We start from the raw sequence: 20,886 nt of genomic DNA on the forward strand, positions 1-20,886 counted from the left end.
AGTTTTTAATTTTATTTTCCTGACAAAGAGGGGAAGTGAGGGAGTGGCTTTGTGGGCACCTGCCAGCCAGACAAGGTCAACCCACCAAAATAGAAAGATATTTGTATATGACCATTCTCCTGTAGTTCCCTTGATATCTAGGTGGTCAAAACCACTTCTAGTACAGAGTTGTTGTTCTTAAACTGTCCATGCCACTAAGGTACCGCCACCGTGTTCTGTGTAGTAGCTATATTATTTAGAAAATAAAGCATGTCCTGCAACTCTGCACGGACACCTGCCTCACTGCAAGGTTCAGAACTTCAAAGCATTCTTCATACCCTGCAGGTGAAAAATCAGAACAGAGCAGACCATTTTAACACTAACAGAAAAAAGCTGTTTCTGAATTTGAGATACTAGGAAGCTAACCAACTCAGGATGGACCTGACTCTAAGTTCCCTTAGCACACAACCTCAGGCACTGCCCCAAGCAACAGTCACAATTCATCAGACAACTGAACCTTTTCCACATTTTGGAGATTATACCGAGATTGCATGCTGACAGCAAGATTAGGAGATAGACTCTGTATTCAGGCAAGAGTTCAGATACCCTTCCAACAGTTCTGTGGGGTGTTATCATCTCCTCCCTGATCTGATAGAAATAGCCCAAATGGAAGTGTTTTTCCCCCACAACACTACCGTGACAAATATTTCTCTGTTGGACTCGGTGAGCCCACATAAGCCAGAATTAAATGCAAGTCACATTCACGCAGAAACGGTGTAGAACTCAGTGCAGTGCAAACACGTGTACGGAGGTCTAACTGCTCTTTTGCAGAATGCCTTATTCACCTCCTGGCAGATAATAAAATGGCTGTAGTTTATGTAAACCAGGTGGGATGAGTACACCTCTGCACCACAAGAGACAGTTACAAAATTGGTTATGGAACTGATGCAAACATCAGATTATGCTCACAGCAGTTCATCTGCTGGGACAACAAAATACATTGGCAGGCAATCAGCACAGACATTTTTCAACAGAGCAAAGTGGAACAAAGTGGGCAATTCATGATTCATTCATCAATTCAATTGATCTTTGAGGATAAGGGTTATTTGTCAGTGAACATATTTGTGGCGGACAAGAACAAGAAATGGAGAGGTTTTTGTTCCAAAGGAGGTCACAGTCCAAGTTCCCTGTAGGATGCTTACTCATACCTTGGTCATACCATAAGGATTGATTTATCTGCTAATTCCTGTCTCGCTCCAAGAGAACTACAACCAACCAGTCTGAGTGTAGCCAGAGTCACAGAATCACAGAACACTCAGTCTGGAAGGTAGCTCAGGAAGACTGTAGTCCAAGCTCCTGCTCAAAGCAGGATAAGCTATACATTTGGACCGGGTTGCTCAGGGATTTATTCACTGGGGCCTTGAAAAACTCCAGGGATGGAGGTGGCACAGCATCTCTGGGCAACCTGTTCCACTGCTTGAATGTGAAAAAGTTTTGCCTCATATCCGCTCTGAACCTGTCTTGTTTCAAGTTATGCCCATCATCTCTTATCCTGTCACCGTGCTTCACCATGCAAACCTGTTTCTCTCTTCTTGATAACCACCTCATAGGTATGAGGGTCTGTTGTAAGATTCCCCTTCAGCCATCTCTTCTCCAGGCTGAAGAAGCCCAAGTCCTTCAGCCTGTCCTCAAAGGGCACAGACTGCAGCTCTGGATCATCTTGATGGCCCTCTGCTGAATGTGCACCAGGTTCCAGTGTCTTTCTGTATTGGAGGTTCACAAACTATATGCAGTATTCTAGATGCACCCTGATGAGTGCAAAGTAAAGGGTAGGGAGGAAATCACATGCTGCAGTCACTGACTGTGCTATCAATACAACCCAGGATGCTGCTTGCCTTCATTTCTGCCAATGATCTCTACAGCCACCATATTCTTGTGTCAAATTTGGTCCTAAGAAGTTGTATCTTTTCCCATCTTCTTTCTGCATCAGCAGACTTGCTCAGAAAGAGGACATAAGCTTTCATCACACCTAAGTAGTTCTGTATGTCTGTCATAAATCTTCATAGTGTGTCAAATCATGGGCAGAACATAATACTGATAGCAGAAAAGAGCTTGTGAGGAAGACTAAGTATTCCAGAAAAGGCATTTATGCTTTGGTACAAATAATGCAGTCATACTTCTTAAGAAAAAAATTGCAGGGAATATAGATTGTTTTGTCACCATAAAGACCTTGAATCATTGCCTTTACTTGGTATAGCCATAATCTGGAAAAGTTGTGGAGCATGGTGCAGAAGTGTTTTAGATATCAGAGAGTCACACAGCAACACACGCAGAGAGCGGTGCGGTGTTACATGAACATACCAGTTCAAGTACAGGAGTATTGTAGTTATGTCTGTGGAACATTATACCCAAGCTACTAAATCAAATCATTTCAACAAGCTTGTTTTGTTTGCCTCTAGTTAAGATGTCTATGAAAAGCATCCCTAAGTCTCCATCTCTGGAGACATTCAAAACCTGCCTGGATGCGTTCCTGTGCAACCTGCTCTAGGTGAACCTGCTCCAGCAGGGGGGTTGGACTAGATGATCCCTTCCAACCCCTCTCATTCTATAATTCTGTTTGCCATCATTGTCACCCACTCATTAAAAAGAAACTGATTTTAGCTCATCCAGACATAGTCAGAGTTCTTGTAGTTTTAGTGAGGTTGGGTTTTTTTCTGACATAAGATAATAACATCTTTTTAGAAGATCTACAGAGCCTCTGCCTTCACCTGTCGTGGTGTTTGTTTTCATGTATTTGTGTGTGAAGTTGTCCTTGATTGCACTTACTGCACCAGATAGGAAGACTGATGACTGACCTATTCCCATTCTCAGACATTTTTGTGCTTAGCTAATGCATCTTTCAGACTACATCCAGTCCACCAGTAATGTAGTTTAGAGCTTCTCTTAATCAAGGGTTTTCTTCTCAAGACGCATCTTAGTTTGGATGAATTTACATGAGATATCATGGAGCCCTCAGTTTCTCGTATCAGTGGACAAAGCATTCCAGGACATGTACTTGTTTTTTTCTACACTTTGTTGAAAGGGGGAACGCATTTCTAGTGAGAGTTGACCTGAGAACTTTTCAGAGTGTTTCAGGTTATGTTAGGAGCTGGACAAATTAGATCCAGCATACATTATTAGGGCTCTTTCCACTGTTAGAGGTGCTTGTAGGTACTTTTCTGAGAACATTCCTTTAATCTCAACATCTGCAAGGCTCCCTCATGGAGCACCTGTCCCATGAGACTTTGCATCAGCAGAAGCACCTATAGTAGGAGCTACTTTCAGTACAACACATCAGAAAAGTTAATTATAAGACAATAGCCTGAGCGCACATTCTGCCAGGTCAGTCACTGCTTGAAAATCACCTGTGTGGTATATAGGAGACATGTTCATAAGCTTTTGAAGAAGGAATCAAGCTATCGACATGCCATGACTCCTTTAAGATGTATTGTACCTTATGTATCCTGTGACTCGCCCTCCCTAGCCCCTGCTTCGGATTCCCATTATATTAGATCCCTGCAGTAGAGAAGGAGTCCTTTGTCACTCTCTTTGTCCTCTGTATGAGGCAGGAGATCCTAGGATTCATCCCACAGTAGTGATCAAAACTGATCTCAATTTTATGGGCACCTAGAATGAAGCCTACTAGGGACAACTTGCCTAAAGGAACTCTAGTTGCTACACTTTTTAGTCAAGGTTTTTTACAGTAGATAAGACAGGACAACTGTAGTTTTCTTTATTTCCCAGACAAGGTTACAGACAGCTTCTAAGGCTTAAAGAAGAGGAATATTAATAATGTGTTTATCTGTGATAAATCATATGAATTATTCAGAGAAGACATTATCTATGGCCAGGTTTTTGTTCATTTGCTTCTAGCTTCTTATTTCTGTGTTTGGAAGAAAGCAGCTACATTTATCTAGTATTTTATATTTCAAAAAATATTTTTAAACCAGGCTGTCAATCAAAATACAATAACAAGAAATATTTTTCTTCTTTTGGGATCCATGAAAAAATGACATCATCATCAAATAAAGGAAAGAAGCAGTATACATAAACCTTTGTAAACAGCATAGAAGACAGTTTGCAGAACATATACATAATACAGCAGGACATGCCAATTCTTTTCTAAATCTAGTATTTACACCTACATTTTCCATTGTGGGTTTTAACAGCCAAAGTTTCCACTTCCAGGATTAAAGCAATCTTCAGGTAGGCTTGTGACATCCAGCCTTCTCCATTACACAAGAAAACTGATGGTGCTGCAAAGGAACAGGACACACGAATCACGGTCTCCTGTGCCTCCTTGGTGCTCTTGTCTCCTCTACCTGGAGTGCGATGGGAACACTCCTGACTGCTCAGACTGTTACAGGGGCTTTGAACTTTGGCTGTATCAGGAGCATGGTGAGGACAAAAGCACACAATTAAAATTAATTGACTTGTTCCTAGAAATCAATTGTTTGTGCAGGTCACACATCAGAACAATTAGCTTAGATATAAGCATTTAACCAAATCCATAAGTAAACCAGATGCAATAACACAGGTAACTGATCGGAAAACAAGGCCAAACTGCCTTCTGTCAGTGCTCCTTTTCTTTTATTAGATCATATCTTCCCTTTTCTCATTTACCTGGAGGTGGAAAGTTTTTAAACTCCACTTGCAATTTTATAGGTTGTCATTACTGGCATAATTTCCCCATAAATACAAGTGCAAAGGAAATACAGTAAGAGCTAATGTGTAGACACAAAACCGCACACTCACACATGTCTAGCTGCAGCCCAGAGATACCCTTTGTGCACAAGGATACACTCTGAAAAACAGGCAATAAAGTTATTAAAATTAATGGGTTCCTCTTAATAGATCTTGAGCAAGCAGTGGTGTAAAGAGCAATAAATTACGAGTCTGAGTAGTAAAACTTGAACCATACAAACCACAAACCTTCCTACTCAGAATAAGCTGTATGGTATTCACAGGGAGAATAATCTGATGGAAGGTGTGTGCTCCAAAGAGTAGGGTTGCCTACTTCTGTTTTCCCAATCATACTGAGAGGTCTGGGGGGGCGCAGAAGTCTACTAGTGTGGAGGGAACTAGGGAAAAGTGATGAAAGCAGCTACTGCAACTAGGCTGGGCTGCTGGCTGAGCCAGAGAGGACCACTGCAGCACAGGCAGGTGCAAGACAAGATGATTTCCAAAGGCTTCCTTCAGCTCAAATTTTTGACATTCATATAATAGAAAGCAGCTTTGGAGGAATGTGCAAGTTCAAACCTTTAATTTAGCTCTGGATTCAGGCTCAACTCTTTAGAGTTGGAAAAACGGGGCTGTTTGTGTAAGTATTTCAGTACTTCCGTAATTTGGGTTTGGCTGGGCTGGATAGCCCTTTTTTTTCTGCATTATCATATCTAGTTACACCCAGGAAAAAAGGAGGTGTGCTAAAATGAATGCTTTTGAAATTCTTTCAGATCTGAAAGAATCCTGCTTCTGTTTTTCTGTTGAATTTAATATCTGAATAAAGATTAGGGCCACTTATTTTATCTTCTGATTTGCTTAGCTCTAGTTTGATGCTAATCAGCAGTGCATTGTCCTCATGCAGATGTCATTCAGAAGCTTCTAATTTTAGCTTCACTTTAAAATGAATCTTTTCTATGATACTGTACTTGAACACAGCTCTGGGCTTATGTCCAGTTAAGGGGAAAATAAAGTGGATCTTTGTGATCTGTGCATTTGTGATTAATGTATTGCATATTCCAAGGGTTGCAAGGGAATATTTGAATCCTCCTAGCAGTCATTTGAAAACTATACTTAAATTAAAACAAAACCTGTGAGTGTGCTCTGTTAAATTAAAACACTGTCCAACTAGGCAGTAGTTAGGATGGCTGAGGCCACTCTGCTCCTCAGCTCCAGAGCAGCTGCAGCAGCTGCCTTTGACCCCGGGAAGCTGGAGGAGTCTCTGGGAGCAACTGCGTGGCTGCAGGGCTGCTGCGTAGTCTGGGCGCACAGCAACTACCCCCCTTGCACGTGTGAAACCCACCCCACTGGCATGCAACCATGTGGTTCCAGGAGGCCAGTCCTTCAAACAGAAGGTTTCTTGTGTGAAGATATGGTCCATTTAAAAAACAAAACAAAACAAAACCCCAAAAACCCAAAACAAAAAAATCCCAAACCAAAGCACAAAGCCAACAGCAAACTTGGCAAAGGAAAAATTTGGAGGGCATTATATTTCTGCAGAAGTGAGACTCATTGGTGTTCATATTGATTTATATTCTGGCAGCTAATGCCGGTGTTCTTAATACCACCTTAACATTAAGAACAGAAGTGAGGAAGAGGTTGTTTGTTCTTTTAGAATAATAGTAAGAGAAAAAGATAACCAATAGTACTGGCTGATGGGTGGTGCACAGTCATGCAAGAACTCTGAAACCCATCTTAAATCGATACTGTTTTAAAGCATGATAAATATTAGGTATCTTTCCTGACTGTTCTTCAGGATCATATAGAACCATTGGAATTTAAAATAGAAAAGTCTGGTTAGGCCAGCTAGTCTGTGCCTGCCAACCATGGGCTGGTATCCTACCATGAGGGGACTACTCCGTCCAATGTTGACATGAGATACTGACTCATACCTTTGAAGTCCTCAGGATCTCATGCCCATACACTGACAACCATGAGCTGGTACTTAGATGTTTACAGGTCTAGATCAATGGAAAGAGAAGAGTTTATGTGATTTGTTCCGTTTGCTATCTCCATGCCAGGTAGGAGCACAGATCTGCATAGAGGATAGGTTAATGAATACGTATATTTTATTATTTTCATCATATTTTTCCACTCTGATCTAAAAACCCTGACTAGTAGTTTTGGGTGTTGTACTGGTGCCGAACATTTAACATATACTGAGACTATATTTCTGTTAATGTCTTTGCCCCATTCTATGTTCAATATGAAGGTTGCTTATTTTTAACTCTGAACCAGCATTTCCCAATGAAGATGCTCAAAATTAGGCTCCTGAAGTGCATGCTCTGAGACCTAGATAAATTGGCCTGATTTTTAAGGGTACTGATTTCCCATAATTCCCATGGATGTCAACAGCAGCTAGAAAAGTTCAGGTATTAATCAAGTCAATTAATTAGGTGCCTGAATATGTATTCAAGTTCCTAATTTAAGTATCTACAGTGGTTAATGTTCTGAAAGCTGCAGCACAATTACAGAATTCTGTCTCTTTCTTTCAGATAAAATCTCAGGCTTCACATGAAAAGCACGACACTTGAAATTTAATCAGTCCTGTTTCCTGTGCTTTTCATTTTTCCATCATTGTGTGTTATAATAGGAAATCTGTAAGGGTATCTGACTCAATATTTTTTTTCTTCTTTTAATTAAGAGTAAAAAGCATGATTAAAGCTAGACAAATAACACAAAAATCTGCAAATATTTCTTTAAATTTGTAAATTACTTCGATTTTAAGTGTATTCATTCCTGTCTCATAAAAGAGTAGCAGCAACTGCAACTCATTATCTGCTAGACTTGTTCCAAATAACAGATCTGTTAAGAATAGTAGTTCTAAATATGTCTTTAATGGAGCATGTGAATAAGGCAGCGAGGTTACATAGTTACCTGAGGGAGAAGGGAAGACTGAAGGTTGGGTTTTCTTTCTTTATAACTGTTTCTCCACGGATGTTCAGGTCATAGAGAAAATGGGCTCCGTAGAATCCTGTCTCTAGAGAGACTGGGTCAGGGTCCAGCATGGCACTGGAGGAAGGCTGCAAAGAAAGAAAGAGAAGCAGGCACATCCAAGGTCTCTGCGACAATAACCAATCACATTAAAACGGTGCCTGAGGCTTTGGGCGCATGGGCACTTGTGGGGCCTTGAAGAGTCTGAGAGAGAGGCTCAGAGATAGTTTATTGTTGGACTGGGAGTGACAGAAGAAGCTATAGGCCACACAGTAAGAGTAACAAATTGAATTCCTCGTTGTCATATTCCCAAGAAAGGGGACAGAAGAAAAGAAGAGAAAATAATTTAAAAAAGGAACGAATCAAAGTCAAAGAAAAACTTGGGAGTGGATTGTGATGCCAGAACAGAGCATGGCCTCTGGCCATGATCAGACAGGGCATGAGCCCTCCTTTCCATTCACTCTGTCTGTGAATCTTACGTTAAAATAACTGTGCTATTGCCTATGTCCTTTAAACACAAAGGTTGAGTTTGACCATTCAAATAACTTTGTCAGCATTAAATTTTAGTCAACTAATGAAATAATAAGATGGATTTCAAGTGCTATATCGGGATTTGAAATCAGCATCTTTGCTGATTACATGTACAAACCATTCAATCAAGGAACAACAAAAAAATAATCTGGCATATTTTGTTCCTGATTATAAGATGACATATTCATTTCTAATTAAAACAGGAGCTGAGAAATAATGTCTTGCTGCAGAAGTTAAATAATAATTTTGAATAAATAATAGAACATGTTGTGGTCATTTTGCAGGCAGTTTGTACACAGTCCAGCTTTTAAGAAAAACAAATTAATCATAACAATTATTTGTCAAGCTCTCATAATAATTACTCTCTGTCTCTAAGAAAGGCACTGGAATCACTTCAGATTATCATCTATGTTGCCTCTTTCTAGAATGAACATGTCATTTAATGTTATGTTCTAACTATCTGAATTAATTTTTTTTATGCCTAAACTGCTTCTGACTTGATGGATTCCCCAACTTCAGAATCACAAGCAGAGTTTTATTGATCTCTAGTTGAATATGACCATTCATTACATTTGGCTATTTGACCGTAGGCACTAATAAGCTGCTGTCATTCCATGCCAGATTCCTGGCCAGTTCCATGAGTCTTCCAATATTTTATTGGGGGGTATTTTATTTGGGTGTGGGTCTCCATGAGCTAGAAGGGCCCAATATTGACATTTTTTTCTGATCGTCAAGTACGTTAAATATCTTTACAGCTTACTTTCTTCTTGATGGAGTTACTTCTAAACATCTTAATTAAAATGTGCATAATGAAAGTTCATAATTTTATATGCATTGTGGCAGTTGTAAGTACAGTCCCGGTTTGGTGCATGAATGCGCCATGAAAAAGATGGCAAATAAATTCAAAGTCATGCTTCTTTTCAGACCGCTTGAATTGATACTGAATTGTGTTTGCCTGGGAATCCAAGATACAGAAATTGATTTATCTCAAAGCGGAACAGTTATTTTCCTCTGTTGTTTTCCAGTCTGTTAATTCCAAATGACAGGAATTAAGATAATAGCCAAAATGGGGTAATCCATAGTCTTAAAACTTAACTTTCTTGTTGATTTTTCATAATATTGCTTCACCATTGGACATTCTATGAATGGTATTTCTCAAGCAGATCACATTGCAAGAACACTTATAAATATCAAAGGTGTGGATCTTTCTTTTTGTTTTGAAGAGAGGTTTTGGTTTTTTTTTTCACCCTGCACTGAGCTATATTCTGTATATCCTTTAGTTCCTATTTCATTAAAAAACAGTCTTTGCTTCAGAGCTATTTCATCATGATCATTCCACTAAAAGCCAGGAACAAAGAGAAGCAATGCTAAAATTTCCTGCCAAGCCTTTAACAGCTTATAGCAGTGGATATGTACAGAAGAGGTTTCAAGCATCAGCTTGCAGGCTTGTTTAGAGGAGGAAGAATCTCAGTAAATCATCCTCACAGGGCTATAAACTCTAGTTTTTTCTTAGGTAAAATTCTTCACAAATAATTTTATCCCAGTGGGAAGAAACAGAGAGTTTTTGGGCCATAATGTTATCCCCTATAGAAGCTTTATTAGGCTGATAAGCTTCTGTCAAGCCATCTGCTATAAGTGGAATTCTCCAGACCTGCATTTAACAGCGTGTGCCATATGCATTAACTTGTAGGGAAAGTTCTCTGCTTGTCATCCAGTTTCCTGCTCATTTTCCTGTTGCGATGAATAATTTCTGTGGACATGTATTCTTGCAACTGTTCAACTCTCAGTTTCTTTCAGCTCTTACTGATAGGAATTACAAACACATGGGGACAATCTGTGTAGATTGCAAAGCTGCGATGGTACCGAGCTACACCTTGCCAGGGGCAGCCTAGTGAAGGAAGAGACAGCCCTCTCCTGGGGTGGCTGGCATGCAGACAGCTGTGCTGTTAGCTTGGCCCTTAGGTGGTGCATTGTATTTCCTTTCGAGTTCTTTCTTTCACTGCTAGCCAACACAAAAAACAGAGCACGTGATGCAGATTAATGGAGAAGGGGAAAAGGAACTTTTTCTCCACTACAGGCCTGTTTTGCACTCACCTGCCTCCCACTCCAGTGACACAGTGCTGGCAAAGCCACGCTGCCGGCTGCTGCAAAGGCCTCCAGCTTCCCTCTGGCCTCTTCCAAAGGCAGAGAGGGGCTGCAGCATGGCACATCTGCTGGGAGCGTTTGTGAGAGTATAATATCTCACCCAGACATGCTCTGCCTGCTCGCCCTAGCACTGTCATGTACAGACATCAGGCATGCCCTGTTTTCGCATACACTTGAAGCTGCAGCCAGCCTTTGGGAAATGAGTACGACTGTCTTCTTGTCCCGTGCTTCGCTCCTTTGGGTCACTAGAAAGGAAATGTATGAGAAAAGCTCTCTCTGCTCTCTTGGGCACCAGCACATTTGAACACAGCTTTGTCATCTCCCACAGTGTGAGCCTGAGTTATGTGCATTGTCAGTTTGTGTTTACATCTTAAATCTGCCTTTCCTGGAGTCATATAGTTGTGTGAGAGTCTGAATGTCCATGGTGAGAGGCAGAAAGGGCAGGGACGGGAAGCAAGCTTCAGGCTCTTGTGTCCGCTAAGCAAAGTTTTCAGACTGGGAAATACAGGAGCAGTTAGAGATAGGTTTCCTTTTGGTTTTGCCTGGTGGATGGGCTGGACCTGCGAGTTCAGACTTGGCGTAGGGCTGGCAGCACTGCTCAGTCTCCTTTCTCCTGCCCAGTGCCTAGCGACTCTCAGACTTTCACTGCATCTGATTAATAAGTGAGTCAGCAGCTTGTGCAGTCATTTCTCCTCATAATATTTCAGCTTCACTGTGGCACTGTTGTATTTGTGTATGCCAACCTCATTCTGGAGTCTTTGACACTAAGCTCTTAAAGCCCTAATGTGCTTACATAACATGATATGGAGAACCAAGAAAGTAAATTTAATTAAAATCTTTCCCCACTGCTTCTGACACACAGGGAGAGACAAAAGGAAGACACTTCTTTTCAAACACTGAAGAGCAATGTGTCATCCTCACAAAAACAGACAAGGAAACTGAAGACACTGGTGGCGTATAGTGTATCCAAAAAGGGGACTAGTCTTCTAAAGTTTAGATCTGAAATGAAAGAGAACCTGTGCCCTGATGGCTGAATTCATGTTTTGGTTTCCTTTAGCCACTGAGTTGACATCTGTGAAAGATATGTTGGCAAAAGTACATTAAAAAAACCCAAACCCTTTAAAATTCAATATCAACTTTATTTCAGGATAAGAAGGTTCATTAGGTATTTGACCAACTTTGCTTGTGAAAATAAATAACCCATTGCATACAAATATTGCTACAATCAGCACACTGTTAATGCCTTTGTGTCATGGTTTAGTTCCAGTAAACAACTAGGACCATGCAGCCTCTTGCTCACTTCCCCAAGTTGGGACGGGGAAGACATTGGAAGATTAAAAGTAAGAAAACTCATGAGTTGAGATAAGGACAGTTTAATAGTTAAAGCAAAAGCTGTGTGCAAAAGCAAAGCAAAACAAGGAATTCATTCACTGCTTCCCGTCGGCAGGCAGGTGTTCATCCATATCCAGGAAAGCAGGGCTCCATCACGCATAACCGTTACCGGGGAAGACAAATGGCATCACTCTAAACATCCCCCTTTCCCCGCTTCCTTCTTCTTCCCCCAGCTTAATATGCTGAGCATGATGTCACATGATACGGAATATCCCCTTGGTCAGTTGGGGTCAGCTGTCCCGGCTGTGTCTCCTCCTAAATTTTTGTGCACTCCCAGTCTACTTGCTGGCAGGGTGGTGTGAGGAGCAGAAAAGTCCTTGAGTGCCTAGCAACAACTGAAAACATCAGTGCAATATTAACAGTATTTCTCATGTCAAATCCAAAACATAGCCCTACACCAGCTGCTAACAAGAAAGTTAACTCCATCCCAGCTGAAACCATGACACTTAAGAGAATTCTAGTGCAAATTTTTGAGGAGCTTCTGCTGAATGCCCAGCTTTTGAATTGCTTTCACTTCTCTCTATGGTTTTATACAAGAATAGAAGTACACTAATCCCAATTAAAAAGCAACATTCACCAGATGTAACAAAGCAGTAGTATCTGGGACGCCCATAGATTTCCCTCTGCTCAGAAAGAAAATAGCAGGGTGTCTCAACTGGTAACTGTAATTGTATCCTAGCTTTTCAGGGAAAAATACATCAAATATAATTGCGTGAATTGAATCTCTTTGCTTGGGGAAATGAAAACCATTTGAAGACTGGAAGCGAAACCTTTCTGATTTAATGACATCCTGAAAATGTAGTCTGCAACCCTGTGAACTCCATTTATTGCTTCATGAGTACTGGAAGATGTCAAATGTTTATCAGCGTGTCAAATCTGGCATAGAACCCGCATATTGTAAGATATTTCCTCCTTTTAGCTGCCCCAGTGAAAGCTCTGCTTCCTCTCTTCTTGCCAAAGGGCAGAGCAACTTGCAATTCTATAGAGAATGCAGCATTATTTTCTATAGACCAGTGACATGATGCTCAAGAGGCAGTTAAGGAAAGATCCCTTTTCTTAAATAATACATCCTCCTCACCCTTACCTGACAAGTAGTGGAGCTTCATCTGGTCAAACAAAAAGTTCACAAACAATGGCAATTGAGTTACCTGTTTAATCTTGTGTCTTTTTGATAGCTCTGCTACCATCTTCCTTATATGTCCTATCTCTCAACTCTTTCAGTGTATTTAGCTGCCTCTTGAACTTTACTCCCTGCTGCAAAGATGCAGACATCAAAGTAGGAAGTGAAGGGGTAACCATTTCACATATGGTTGCTTTTTTTTGAAAACAGTATAATAACTCATTTCCTGGGAGCAGAAGCCATACAAGAAACAATAATTTACCATGATGGGATTACTTTTTGTAGGTTGAACAAAGCATTTATTATGGTCTGTGATAAATTTTTCAACCTATCATTCCGTCTCATGAAAATTGCAAATCATTTTTTAATTGAGATTGAAACACAACCTCTTTTTTCTGACCGTCTTTTGGCTTGGTAAAACACACACACACAAACAGTTTTCCACAAATTGTTTGCGGTCAGAGTAGCTTGCACACAGAGACAGCAAGGTCATTGAGACAGCCCACAAGTGAAGCCTGCAGCCCTGATCCACAATTGCTTCTTCTGGTCACCAGGTAGTATTTCCTGGGCTTTCCCTCATAGGCAGTCAGCTACAGCTGGAATTGCCTGGAAAACAGGCAGTTACTTCTGAAAACTCAACCTCAAAAATTCTTGTAGCTGTCTATTTGCTGGTGGGCTGAAAGAGATGGGTGTTTGGGTGTTTTCATATAGAATAACTGACTTTTACTAATCTGACTTGTTGCCTGTGGTTTACATCTGGACATAATGAGTGCAGTGGTGTGAACAAAAGTCCTTTTTATACTGTCAAGAGGGGAGGATTTCATTCAGCCATACAATATTAATGAACAGAATGCACTTGGTATTAAGGAGGTGATAGAAGAGAAAAAGACAGTTATTGCACAGGTTTTGAACACACCATTGTTATACTAATTACGTTTAGAGACATTATAGTCTGTGTTATTCATTTTGCAGTGCCTTAAGTGAAATTTATTAAATAATTTTGTTGTTATCTGTGTTGTTAGATAATGTAAGAGACATTATAAATAGAATGTAAGAGGGAGTGAACTGGTAGTATTTGTGAAATATCTGAACTAATAACCACAAAGGAGTTTAAACAAATAAAACCCTTTGCAAAAATTATTTCATAGAATCTTAGTTTGGCATGGTTATTCGGAGGATTAGCTATTACTAAATAAAATAAAAAAAAATATTTCAAGGAATTGGAGACAAAACAGAAATGTCGAATTCATTGCATTTTCTTCCCTATAAGTCCAAAGATAAAACCATAATTAGATAGTTAAGCATCCAAATAAAAGTGCTTTAAATTTTCTAGGAAGCCAAATGTCCTAAAGTTCCACTGAAATCACAGTAAGTTAAGTCTGTTCATCACCTTTCATGTGTCATTTAGTTGCCAAAACAATCTTTAGCAAAATAACCTATAGGGACCTAGATTTGAAATGACTGATCAGTTCAGCATGTTGGCCTTCTGCCCTGCTCCTTGCAGGATCCTATGACACAAATTTGTTGCGGTCAAAGTTTGTCAGATCTTCTATAACATGAGACACTGCAAGATATGTGACTTCCATTGTTTTCCAAGGACATGCTATGTCACTAGCACATCTCTACACAAACTTGTACAGAGCCAGATGGGTACATTTGCTCAAAGTCGTTCTGTTTTGTTGTTTTATTCTTAATTCAGTTCAGTTGGAAGGGACCTACAATCTACTCCAACTGCCTGACCAAAAGTTAAAACATGTTATGAAGGTCATTGTCCAAGTGCCTCTTAAACACTGACAGGCTTAGGGCATGAACCATCCCCCCAAGGAAGCCTGTTCCTGTGTTTGACCACCCTGTGGTTAAGGCGATGTATGTTGGAACTGAAGGAGAGCATAAGAAATCTGCCTCCATGATTTCTCCAATGCATGTGGACATCTGCTGTGACCCTAGGTACTGCTCTGCTGGTTCATGGTGTAACCCTCTGCTCTGCCACCTGGCATTTTGTGGGGGAGCCCCCTTTACTCTTTAGCATGGCTTTGTGCCAAGTTGTTAAACAAGCAGTCCAGGTATGGGAGGTTTCTTTTATTTCATCTTCCCAGAGAAATTTAGCCCCAATTGTGCTGCCTGAATAATTTTTTTTCTTAAATAAGCACTCATACTGAATGTAACCATCACCATTTTGCAACTTGCGACAAAGCTAAAATCTCATATGGCCTACCCATGAAGCATATCAATCCCGGGAAGGACTGCTACAAATAAAGAAGGCAGTATATGTAATCTCTAAGACCTTTAGACCTCTGTCAGAACCACCAGACAAGATGATGGCTCTCATAATAGTTGCTAACTGGACCAAGACAGTAAAATCACTTTTTATGTGACCTTGAATATTCAGCAGATGACAGTAACAAACCATAAAACTATCTGCTTATTCTAGATGAAACATTATAGTTTATAACAATTTTATTCAATAGATTTTGGCTTTTTATTCTAATCAAGAGTCATCTGTGAACAGACTGTGTTCTTTATCAAATGTATGTGTTTGTTCAAAATTTACCAACTGGCTAGGTATTGATCAGATTCCCCAACCAAAATGTTTTTACATTTCGTTCCATCCCAAATTCCTTCCTGCCCTTGCCTTTCTGAGGACTGCAAATGACTACTCCTTCATGCTTAGTTTCTTATTGAATATCATAGAATCATAGAATAGTTTGGGTTGGAAGGGACCTTTAATGGTCACCTAGTCCAACCCCCCTGCAGTGAGCATGGAGGTCTTCAACTAGATCAGGTTGCTCAGGGCATGATCCAACCTGACCTTGAATGTTTCCAGGGATCTGGAAACATTCATCCTCTACCTCACCCTCATCCTCTACCTCACCCTGAATCTCAACATCTACAACCTCTCTGTTCCCAGTGTTTCACCCACCCTCATTGTAGAAAAGTTCTTCCTTATATCTAGTCTAAATCAGGGTCCTCTACTGTTTGCCTGACCCACATCCCTCAGGACTGTGAACTCCAACAGTGCATGATCACTGCAGCCCAGGCTGCCTCCAATCTTGACATCACCGATAAGCTAGCTTGTGTTGGTGACCAACAGGTTCAGTATCGCATCCCCTCTTGTAGGACTGGCTATTATCTGGCTTAAGAAGTTAACCTCAATGCATTCCAGGAGTCTCCTGGTTTGCCTACAGCTCACAGTGCTACTTTTCCAGCAGATGTTGGGGTGGTTGAAGTCCCCCAGCAGGACAAGAGCCTGTGAGCACAATGCCTCCTGTAGCTGGACTAAGAAGGCTTCATCAGTAGACTCCCCTTGATCAGGCGGCCTGTAGTAGACACCAACCACAAGGTTCTCTTTATTGCCTCATTCTCTAATTCGTACCCATAAACTGTCAACCTGCTTGTGGCTATTCTTCATAAATAGCTCTTCACACTCTATTTCTTGATGTAGAGAGCAACACCTCCACCATTGTTTCCTTGCCTGTCCATTCTGAACAGGATATTAACATAGACTTTTCCTATATTTAATTTATACATGAAAGTTAACTTACTTCTAGCCATAATTCTGATAGTATAGTTTTTCTTAATTTCAGTTTGTCCAGTGGGATTTGCACGTGTACCTGCTCTGCTCTTGAGAACAGTGTTAGCACCACACTGACTTCACAGCAAAGGCACTAGACAAAATTAATGGTTGCTTCACATTCAGGCTCTTCTAAGTACGTAGCTGAAGCTAATATTAGTTAGATTTGAGGCACATTGTTATGGTAAAAGGAAAGACTCACAGTGGGTTTCATGAAATTTTGGTCTGTCCTGTCTTCCTTCCCCCTTTGCTTAGGTATTACCTTTAGCAGTGCTAGGAGCATTTTTCAGTTGTGTGCAGCCGGACTGTGGTGTTTGGGGGGGTTTTTGGTTTTGTTTTTTTTTGTTTTAGTAGTATATGTGTGTATATACCCTCCTCCTTTTTCAGCTTTAAGATTGACTGACAGAAACAAAGACTAAAACCAAAACTGTAAAGAGAAAAAAAATGAGTCAAACTATTGAGGAACTATTAAAATGAAATTATTAAAGGAAGGTTTGCATTGCATCCAATACAGATATAAGTAAGTATGAAATTTAGGACACCTGAATTCTTCAAGGTCATTCAGAAAAGTAATGGCCTAATTTGAGTGACTTCAATTAATCACATGGCTTACAATTTTTCTTTGCTTAATGAAAGCTAAGGTCCTTAAAATAAAAAAAAAAAAAAAAAAAGAAAGCTAACAAAATACTTTTCTATTTTTAATCTTAATAAACTCTAGTGTTCAAATTAGTCTTTGTAGATCAATGGTATATTTCCAAAGGATGAGAGAGGAAGGAAAAATAAATATTTTGCAGTCCAGAGTTCTGCTTTGCCCTTTGTTACATTGCAAAGACCTACTGAGGAAAAACACAGCTTTACAGAGAAACCCATAATAAACATAATATAGTTCTTACATTTGTTGAAAAGCTGTCCTATGAAAATTTAATTGAACATTGAATGCTTCTGTTTTGTCTCTGGCTGAACATAATTCCATTATTTCATTTGTTTTAAAAAACCCCACACATTTCTTACTGAGTGTCATAAGTGAATTTTCACAAGTTTAAATGCATAAGTATATCAATAAGTTATAATGATGAAGTGAAATGAAATAAAATGGATTTCGACTGCAGGAAGTTAAGTTTAGGTACAGCTTGACTTCTCACGCTGGATTTACTGGAAAATATCTTATTTACACATAGGGATGTTTATATTACTGAACTGTAGAAAATTCATTACAATATGATTCTTCACATGTTGCCTTCCACTACAATATAATTATTTCTATGGGTAATGTTAAGGCAGTCATCTCTGCAGTGTGGGACTAGATGCTTGGAGCCTCTACATAAGCTAAGCGTTAACTCCTAATTAGTCAAAAGCAAATCCTCCCACCATCAAATATTTATTCTCTTTGGAGGTATGCATGTTATATTGAAATATTAGAAACTAAACGCATGCTTTGCTTTGCTGAGTTAATACATACTTGAGGGAAATGGCCTCTTTTAAAAACATTGGCAAGTTCTGTTACATTTGGTTTCCTACCTCCGGCAGCCACATGAATGCTTGCCTCAGGAAACACATATGGATGCTATCAGTAGCTCCTGCAAGTGTCACTGATGTTTACGTTTTTGTTTTTTTTTTTTAACTAACTGAGAAATTAAGGAGGTATCTGAGATAGACTCTCAGGCAGAAAATAGTTGATTGTGCTGTGCACTGTCAGTCATTTTGTGATGTCTTCCACAACTTGCTGCCTAGAAGCTTCACAAGCAAGAGAGGGCTGCCCTGCCGAGATCAGGGGCTTTCCACCTCTCTTTCACGTAGGGATGGAGAACACATTCATTTTCTATCTACAAGAAAGCAGAATCAGTGATAAATTCACAGTGTGTTAATCCTAAGGGACTAATCAGCAGATAAAACACACCCAGAGATGCCATATACGGACTGCACACTAACATAGTCAGGCAACAGATGTCTAGACCATGCTGTACGTACTATATGCAGTACATAGGAGAGGGTACATGTAGTGCCATACTCTTTGCTTCTGTCAGCTTACATATAAGATTTCTATTCTTTCTATGTTTCTGAACAAGGATTGGAATGACATTTGTTTCCTGCGATTTGAATGGGAGCTATGAACCTTCTCCAGCAAAGAAAGTGGCAGATATGTTGCCTCTGGGAAATACTTCTCCAGCTGCTCTTTGCTCAGTGGTGTTGGCAGTGAGAGGAGCACATGAACTCATTCAGTCAGATTATGCTATTTTCACAAGGTTTTTTTAATTCACCACCACCACAACTGTTTGCTATCTTCAGCTTATCTGAAAAACAGTTACTGAAGCAATACTTTCTTGCCCAGTTGCAAAGACCCAGAGAAAGCAAGCTAGAAATACCTGCCTTTGGCATTTCTGCTATCCTAATGACTCCCCATTTGACATTTCTGAGTTGCAGGGCAAACGAGCTGAGACGACCTACCAAATCAGAGCCTTTTCCAAGGATAAATACAAGCATGGTTTTCATTATTTGATTTGAAAGCCATATCGTACCTACATTAGGGGAAGGAACCGTTTCTATTTTTTAACTTGAAAGTTGCAGTGAACTTGTAGATTTTCCTGTTTTCTTCATACTGAAATGACAACTATCTTCTCCAACCTGGATTTGAGAAGTGTCAGTTAACACCTAGTCTCTCACACATCCTACTTCCCTGGTGTAGACAAGGTGTTACTTAGACAAAGTAGCAGAGACTGGATTACAAATGCCTGTTAAACACCGAGTAATGTGGGAGGTTTACAGATAAAAGCATCTTGAGTTTGGAGCATGCTGTGATAAAATGACTCAGGGGGAAGGAAACAAAACAGGGAGGTTTCTTAATTCCAGCTCCTTCAGGACTCCTGCAGCACAGGTCGGTCTTGCCTCGGGGTTGGCACTGACAGCCTGCAGCAGCTCGTGACAGGAAGCCAGGGAATGGCCCAGAACCCAGAGGGGTCTGATGTGAAATGCAACCACAAATGGTACCCTCTGGCAGCGCCTGCACATCAGCAGGTCAGAACTAAAACCTACGTGCGGGGAAAACCTTCAGCGCCACATTGTTTCTGCTCAATGGACAGAGACTTCCATGTCTGCCCATACAGGGTCGTCTAAGCTGCAGTTACATAAAAATTCCTTTAGTGTTATGAAGTTCATTTGACTTTCTGTAGCAATCCCAAATTGGCATACCTACTACTACTTTTAGCTAAAATGATTAGTTCTGATAACTCGAGAAGTGGTGCTGGTTTGCTTATTAACACTGAAAGGGACCTTGCTATCTTGGCCCTCAAAAACTTGAGATTTCAAACAAAAAATATCTTCAAGTGTGACAAAAAGTCAAATTTACAAGCAAATTGCTTTAAAAAATTGTTCTAGATGAAATTCATTGTTCTCATGCTGGGCTGTTTAACCCTTCTTGGCATAAACAACATTAGGGAATGACAAGCAGAAATTCCAAAAAGAACAAATTAAAGCTGACAATTTGATTAAACTGGTGCTTTCTCATGAGGCATTTCACTTTCAATGAATTAAAGATTTCTGAAAAAAAAAGAAGTGTTGGGTTTGGGGTTTTTTTTATTTTTTTGTTATTATTTAATTAAAATCCCTGGCTGGCACCTGATTTATGCTTCTAAAGCTTTATAACAGAAATAAGAAACCTCCTTTTTACCTTTCACTGCATTTTTGTACGTTCATGTTATTTCATCTTTGTTTATAACAACACTTTTTTCTTACTATTTTAGGCAATGAAAGCCTAGAAGAAAACTATGTGCAAGACAGTAAAATGGGATTTGTCATCAATGCTATATATGCTATGGCTCATGGGCTCCAAAATATGCATCATTCCCTTTGCCCTGGACATGTTGGGCTGTGTGATGCTATGAAGCCAATTGATGGCAGCAAGCTCTTGGAGTTCCTCCTCAAATCCTCATTCATCGGTGTTTCTGGAGAAGAAGTTTGGTTTGATGAAAAAGGAGATGCACCTGGAAGGTAAAGAGATGTTTCATCTCAGCTAATTAAACCAGATGCTGCGAAGGGGGAATGTTGCTGGGTTTGGTGATGGAGATTTCTTTGGCTGTTTTGCTGAAGCATACAGCATATGCATACCCTGAGATGTAAATGGAGTTATCTGGATTAGTCTTACCAATATCCAGAAATAACACTGGTAACACATGCTATATTGATAGCTACAGTTCAAATTGAGGCAGGAACTACAGTACAGCCTGTAACATTTCTAGTATTTCGGGAGAGGACAAACCTTGTACCTCACAGTCTTTTGGTGTCTGAGCTACTACTGGGGCTCAGCACCAGGGTTTTAATAGGTATAAAGCCTAATACAAGTGCTTGGAAATTAATGAAGCATTTGCCTACTAAGGTTTTGAAGGCAGAGCTGTAGAGCACATCCTTTTGCAGCTGGATCTCTGCTGCTCCAAGTGCCCCCGGGATGTAGCACTGTATCCTC

General features: G+C 40.1%; 1 protein-coding gene across 12 annotated transcripts in view; it reads left to right on the plus strand.

Moving 5' to 3' along the window:
• GRM1 (glutamate metabotropic receptor 1) overlaps positions 1-20,886 on the plus strand; it is a 189,575-nt gene that overhangs the window by 123,846 nt on the left and 44,843 nt on the right. For all 12 annotated transcript variants that reach the window (XR_012586193.1, XR_012586194.1, XR_012586195.1 and 9 more), the window contains exon 5: positions 20,168-20,414. Coding sequence is in view for 9 of the 12 variants with exons in the window: in XM_074580346.1 (XP_074436447.1) it covers positions 20,168-20,414 (247 nt within the window). In the remaining 3 variants the exon portion in view is untranslated. The remainder of the gene's footprint in view (positions 1-20,167; positions 20,415-20,886) is intronic.

This window comes from Larus michahellis, chromosome 3 (assembly GCF_964199755.1).
Source record: "Larus michahellis chromosome 3, bLarMic1.1, whole genome shotgun sequence".
Taxonomy (NCBI): Eukaryota; Metazoa; Chordata; class Aves; order Charadriiformes; family Laridae; genus Larus; species Larus michahellis.